The following is a 6,169-nucleotide window of genomic DNA, read 5'->3' on the forward strand; positions in this document are numbered from 1 at the left end:
GTTTGCCATAGTCACATATTCTGTGTGAGGCTATTTTAAGAGGAGTGTGACCATGAGTCTCCCAGCCCCCTGCTTATTGAGTGATAGGTGGCTGTGTCATGGAAACATGACAGAGTCATTTCAAAACTGTTTCTAGAATGAAATTCTTCTTTGCTCTAGTTGCTGACATGTGAAGGAGATAAAACTCCACTGCAGGTTTGACTTACTACTTTTGTGTACCTGTGCTGAGTAAAGATCCTCCAACACATCACAGCACTGCTGATTAATGACAGTGTGCAGGAATCTAACACAAAGCACACCTGTAAAAGCTCAGCCACTCAATCAATACAGATATAATCTAGCTCTAGTTGATGCTGTGAAAGATATAGAAAAAACAGCTCAGAGAGAATAGCAGGGCAGGTTTGTTTTGTTTATCAAGTTCTCAGGAAAGCAGAGGAGGAGGAAGCAAGCTGGAGGTGTGGCCAGTTTCAGGTGGAATTCCCCTGAACTCACCTGAGTCCGTCCCCCACTCCTTTAAAGACGTATAAAGCTCTGCAGGTACAAGAAAAGTAGCTCACTGGTACTCAAACACACACTCACACTGCGGATTGTCTCGGAGAATCACTCCTCTGCATCGTACAGTGGCTCACAGGTAAGCTCATCAAGTGACTGTTGACTGGCTGAATGTGAGAGAGGTGGGGGATGTTTGTTACTAAGTTACAAATGTGTTTTTAGTCAGATATACACTCCCTTTCAATTAAAAGGGATGTTTGTTTGTTTGTTTATTTGTTTGTTTGTTTGTTTGCTTGCTTGCTTTGAACTGATGTGTAAACAAGTATCTTCTTTTATGTTTGTCAGTGTCACCATGTCATCACCGTGCCTCAGCAGCGTCCTGACTCATGCCAATCTCACCATGTATCAGACGGGCACCCTTGACACCCTGCCGACACAGCCCAGCACGCTGCCCATCATTAACAGTCTGCAGATCAGCAGTGCAGCCTACAGCTCCAACACCAACAGTAAGAGGACCAATCATGTGCTGTAGATTTAGCTCTGTGATCCGGGTTAACTATTAGACTCCTGTCTGAGTTTCATGGGCAGTTTCAGCTCAGACTAATCTCACAGTAAACACCATCCTTCATTTTCAAACTTCAGCCAATGAGACCATGGGCTCACTGAACTTTGCTTTGGCCTCATTTAGATGCTGTTGGCTTAATCATTTACCAGGCAGCTAATGTTTAACTGGTTATAACCGCCAAACAGAAGAATGCTGCCACCTCGTCGTTAAAACAGCTCAGGCTTTGTTTGTCTGACCTTAGAGAGTTTGTCTGACCACAGACAATGTGATGATGCAGACTGGTGGCAGTCAACATTACAGACGTGTTGACGTATTGAAGTGAAATTTCAGAAACAAGTGTTGACATGTTGTTTGTGTGGTTTGGAAGACATAATAACATTTTTTATATGAAAGTGTACTGTGTCTCACCACCATCTATAGCTCTGAGTGCTCTGACAGGTGCCTAGAGCTCAGAGGGATTTCTCCATAAACACTGAAGAATATCTTGTGATTCTTCATCTCTCTCTGCAGGTCAGTGGTACCGGCAGATCAGCCCTCACTGCTGGACAGCAGACAACGTTCTGGAGTGGATAAGCGACCTCGTGGAGAGCACCAAGTTCGATGCAAGTACCCTGAGTCTGGCCTACTGCACTATGGACGGACCCACCCTCTGCCAGATGAACCGGGACCAGATGATTGGGCTCTTCGGCCCACAGCTAGGCCCACAGCTCCACCAGAGTCTGCAGGAACACAAGACCAAATATGGTAAGATTGCATCTGTCATGTGGCATGATTTACATATTCAGAGCTGAAAAACATCCTGACATACAGTAGGTGTTGTTATTTAGATAGTAGAGGTTTAAGCGACCAAGTCAAAGATGAAAAAGGAACCAGAATTCACACAGCACACCAAAGTAAATCTGGCAAAACCTGAAGAGAGTGATGAAGTTCAGCACATATGCTTTGCTTTTCTCTCGGATTAATGAAGTTTTTCATCTCCTTCTTCCCAGAGCTACAGAGCCTGTCGGGCCCAGAGCTGAATGAGACCTGCCATCTCCTGGATGACTTCCTGAACAACCTCAGTTTCCCTTTGCTCAGCACCATTAGAATCGGCCAAGGTACATATTGTATAGAGATGCTACATACCAGCTTAAATGGATACTGTGTGGAAATCATGGGACTAATACTGCCACTTACTACCAGCAGTTGAAGCAGCTGTCAACAAGAGGGAGTTTGACTACAGTGACGATTATGATCTGACCAGTCTGACCATGGAGCCCATGACACCTCTGGGAGACACTGAGTACCTGTCTGACAACCAGTCTGACAGCGAGTACAGCTCCTCCTCAAACAGTCAGTACCTAACATGTTTCTAATGTTTACTATCATCACCTCTTCTGATTTCACTCTCAAAATAGTCTGTATATCTGAAACATGTCTCTTCTGTGTTCAGGCGGCATGTTTGGCTTCTCAAGCCTCGGCTCGCCAGAGTCCGGCAGTGGGGAGTCAGACCTGGAGTTCTCCTACCCTCTGATTTCAAGTGAGTAAGCTGAAAAACACATTGTTTGCAAGGGTCTGGATCATTCCACACTCTCAGCAGTGCCAGTGAGTTTAACATCTGATAATTAACTGTTGTGTTGACAGAGGCCCACATCAAAACTGAGAAAGGAGAATGTCGACTGAAGCGACCACGAGGACGACCTCCTAAAGTCAGCAGAGAGCCCGGCACTAGCATTTATGACAATTCAAAGAAAAACAAACACGGTGAGAACCAGTGCGCAGAATCATGCTTCATGTAAAACACTGTTCAAAAGACATCTGTACCTGAACACTGCAGATCTGTTTTACCGATTCTACTTTGCATCCATTTTGCATCTTTATCAGCTGCAGATGTACATCTGTTAGACTTGCTTATGCTTATGCTTATACATCCATGCACACGCAAACACACATTTAGCTTACTGTGCCGCACTGTTTGTCTGCAGCACCTCGTGGCACTCACCTATGGGAGTTCATCAGGGACATTCTGATCCACCCAGAAAGGAACCAGGGCCTGATGAAGTGGGAGGACCGCCGTGAGGGTGTCTTTAAGTTCCTCAAGTCCGAGGCTGTGGCTCAGATGTGGGGCCAGAAGAAGAAGAACAGCAGCATGACATATGAGAAACTGAGCCGAGCCATGAGGTGAGTTGTTCTAGCTGATTTATAGAGAAGTGGTTCAGAGGTTAGTGATGGGGCCAGACCTAAAGCACCAACCAGTAAATAAATTTGGTACTGCACATGTTCCTAGTTACACAACTGGAGCCCGCCGTCCATCAGACCCTGACTTTAAAAGGCCACACCCCCAGTTTGTAACACAAGGTTTTTTTCTAAATTTGTAGTCTTCATGCCAAGTTAACCCTGATGACATCATAGCGATGTCATCAGGGCTACTATCACTCATTCAGTTGACAAAGCTCCTGCAGACTGTCAACTGTTTTGACAGTCTGCAGGAGCTTCATATACCAAGTCAAACACAGTTTGACTTGGTATATGAAAGTGGTGAAGTGTCCCTTTAACCGTGGTGGGGTCCCCAGTGAAGGAACATTATAAAATTAGGAGCCACTTTTGACATTTTAATTTATCAACAAATGTCTTTGTGTCCTAAACCCAGACTAACTGACCCTCCTCCCCCCTCAGGTATTACTACAAGAGGGAGATCCTGGAGCGAGTCGACGGCCGGAGGCTAGTATACAAATTTGGAAAGAACTCCAGCGGCTGGAAGGTTGAGGAGATTGGCATGGGAATGTGAAGCATCAGTCACACAGCGGGTAGAATCCAAACAGCCAATCAGAGTAGGAGCTCAGGAACTAGACATTAGCTGTGTGGCCTGTGTGGAAATAAACCATGCTGCCTGTGATCTTTAAGACATTAACTTCCTCTTAGAAGGAAGGTGTTGCAGAAAATGTAAGCCAGTGTTTTTGGCTCTAGTAGGTTTTATGAACCAATATTAATGTTGTACCTGTTTTGTGTTTTTGATTGCCAAACGTTACTATGTGTGCAGTAACTATAATAGACATCGTTCTGGATGCTTGTGAGTTTCTGTAAGCACCTAAAGGCTGAAACACAAACTTTTTACAGTTGTTAAGAATCTCTCTGCTGTTTGTTGTAAAGTGTCTTTACTAAAGCAGAACTAATTAATCCTCATCTGTCACTATGGAGTTTGTTTTGGGGTATGGGCATTGATGACTATATTGTGGCACTGGAAATGTTATAGACTTTTTTTTTCAACTTTTATATTACTGTTTCGTTATTCCAACAGGGTGAAAGTTTCATCCTCAGTTTAGTCTTATAGTGGTAAACTAAATGTGAAGGACAAAAGCAGAACAGAGAAAAAAAAATGTAGGTGATGTTACTTCACATTAATACACTAACAATGTGCACTACATGTCTATTGGTATCACTTATAAAGTGTGTTTACACAATGTTTGAGTGAAAAGTAATTGAAGAGTAACTGTATCATGTCTCATCACCTGTACAAACAGTTTGTATGAATCAGTCACAAATCAGTTGCATGATGTTTGTGTGATTGTTTTGATGTGATTCATTCAGTTTAGACTGATAAATGATTATGTAAGTGAGTAAAATGGTATACATATTGTTTTGTAGAAATAAATTTTGATTTGTATTAACTTCCTGTTTTGGGATTCATTTTTTTGAAGCTGTACCCCAGGATCGTACAATTAACCATGATGAAGGTTGGAAGACGTGAAAATACAGTGTAAACCTCTTGTCTGCAGTGCTTCTCCAGAAGCCCAGCAGAGCAAAGAGTTGGAGGTGACAGAAAATCCTTTTCCTTTACTGGACTGAAAAACTTAGAAACAGGTAGGTGCCGGGATACCAGGCCTCTCCGGTGGTGACACAACCATAAAGACTTCCCATAACCACTAAAATCATGCTTCAGCTAACATGACCTGATATTGTAGGAAAACAAATGAAATACAGTGAATCAGTGATTATTTTTTTTTTAAGTGTTAAAATTCTGTCACATTTCTTTCAAAACAAATCTCTCCCTCATTTGTCTCATTACTCAGCTGTCCTAAGAAAAACACCCCTCTGTTTACTCCCTGAGCTTTTGTGCTCTTTATTTTTGCACACAGGTTGAAGAGCTGAAACGTGATACTGGCCATTCTCTGCCCAAGATACTGTGGGCTGCCTCTGATAAAAGTCTGTGACGTTCTGGAGTCCAGGTCAATAAAGACTAAACTGAGGTAGATCCTGACAGAGGCTGAGATCTGAGAGAGACAATAATAAAGATGTTCCGTCTCTTAACTCCCTCTCTGATCATTTCTCAGTGAGTCAGCTGAAATCTCAACTCAGTCTGTCTTTGTTTGTCAGACCACGTCCTGGTTATAAAACCAGGATTTTAGCAGCAGCTTGAAGTGACTGCTGGTTAACATGTCGTCTTAATGGACAACGTTTCAGTTGCTGTTGTCATGACAACAGAAACAGAAAAAACGTGAAAGAGAACGGCTTCATTGTGAATTAAAACAGTGTTTATGTGACATAGAGAGGTGAAACTGACTGACGTACCAGGAGATGATGACATGTAACACTGTGGACGATCACAATCATAATGATCACCTTTCTTATAAACCCTGACAGACTGTGGTGAACTGGCTTTACTACCTGCACTGCAAATGCCAGAGCAGAAAAGAGGGACGCAATGATACTATTGAAGTCCTAAAACAGGACTTCACACTGATCCATACTGAGGACTCGGTATAGTGCCATAAAAACTTGTAAGACCTGTTTACTGGAATGGCTTCACAAAATGCTAGTGTTACACAACGTCACCTTTTAACTGGCACAATTGGTGTCTGCACCTGCGCACCTGATGGCCTTATGCAACCAACACTTCCATTAACGCTTTCAAATGAACCATGTAATATGTGTCACTTGTGTATGAAAGTCAACATGCATGAATAAATGCAGACAGTGTGTGTCAATAGCCTGTGCAGGTGCCCTGTGTGTCTGTACAAAGACATTTTGACAGTATTATTTCTAAATGTTCTTTGACAGCTTTGTGATACCTCTGACTGTAGGCACACTATAAATCCATCATTGTTAGATTTCTGGTTTTGTGGTTTACACGAC

The 6,169-nt window shown here is 42.8% G+C and overlaps 1 protein-coding gene across 2 annotated transcripts; it reads left to right on the forward strand.

The window, feature by feature from the left end:
* The first annotated feature begins 492 nt into the window (after positions 1-492).
* Positions 493-4,704, forward strand: elf3 (E74-like factor 3 (ets domain transcription factor, epithelial-specific)). Of its 2 annotated transcripts, none has more exons than XM_071495016.1 (9): positions 493-631; positions 838-998; positions 1,568-1,801; positions 2,047-2,154; positions 2,240-2,389; positions 2,490-2,576; positions 2,681-2,800; positions 3,022-3,217; positions 3,713-4,704. In XM_071495016.1, the coding sequence occupies exons 2-9, from the start codon at positions 845-847 to the stop codon at positions 3,822-3,824; spliced, it is 1,161 nt and encodes a 386-aa protein (XP_071351117.1). In that variant the 5' UTR covers positions 493-631; positions 838-844; the 3' UTR covers positions 3,825-4,704. The 2 variants fall into 2 exon arrangements, with proteins under 2 accessions (XP_071351117.1, XP_071351118.1); XM_071495017.1 differs by having other exon boundaries at positions 2,243-2,389.
* The last annotated feature ends 1,465 nt before the right edge of the window (positions 4,705-6,169 follow it).

Source organism: Trachinotus anak, unplaced genomic scaffold (assembly GCF_046630095.1).
Source record: "Trachinotus anak isolate AG129_WGS33_773 ecotype Australia unplaced genomic scaffold, CSIRO_AGI_Tana_v1 ptg000013l, whole genome shotgun sequence".
Taxonomy (NCBI): Eukaryota; Metazoa; Chordata; class Actinopteri; order Carangiformes; family Carangidae; genus Trachinotus; species Trachinotus anak.

What these genes read in the sequence shown, in the direction of transcription:
- elf3 (XM_071495016.1), top strand. Translation starts at nt 845, where the DNA reads ATGTCATCACCGTGCCTCAGCAGCGTCCTGACTCATGCCAATCTCACC. An exon ending in GGAACACAAGACCAAATATG is followed by an intron (nt 1,802 to 2,046) that starts GTAAGATTGCAT and finishes CCTTCTTCCCAG; the next exon opens with AGCTACAGAGCCTGTCGGGC. An exon ending in CTCCTACCCTCTGATTTCAA is followed by an intron (nt 2,577 to 2,680) that starts GTGAGTAAGCTG and finishes TTGTGTTGACAG; the next exon opens with AGGCCCACATCAAAACTGAG.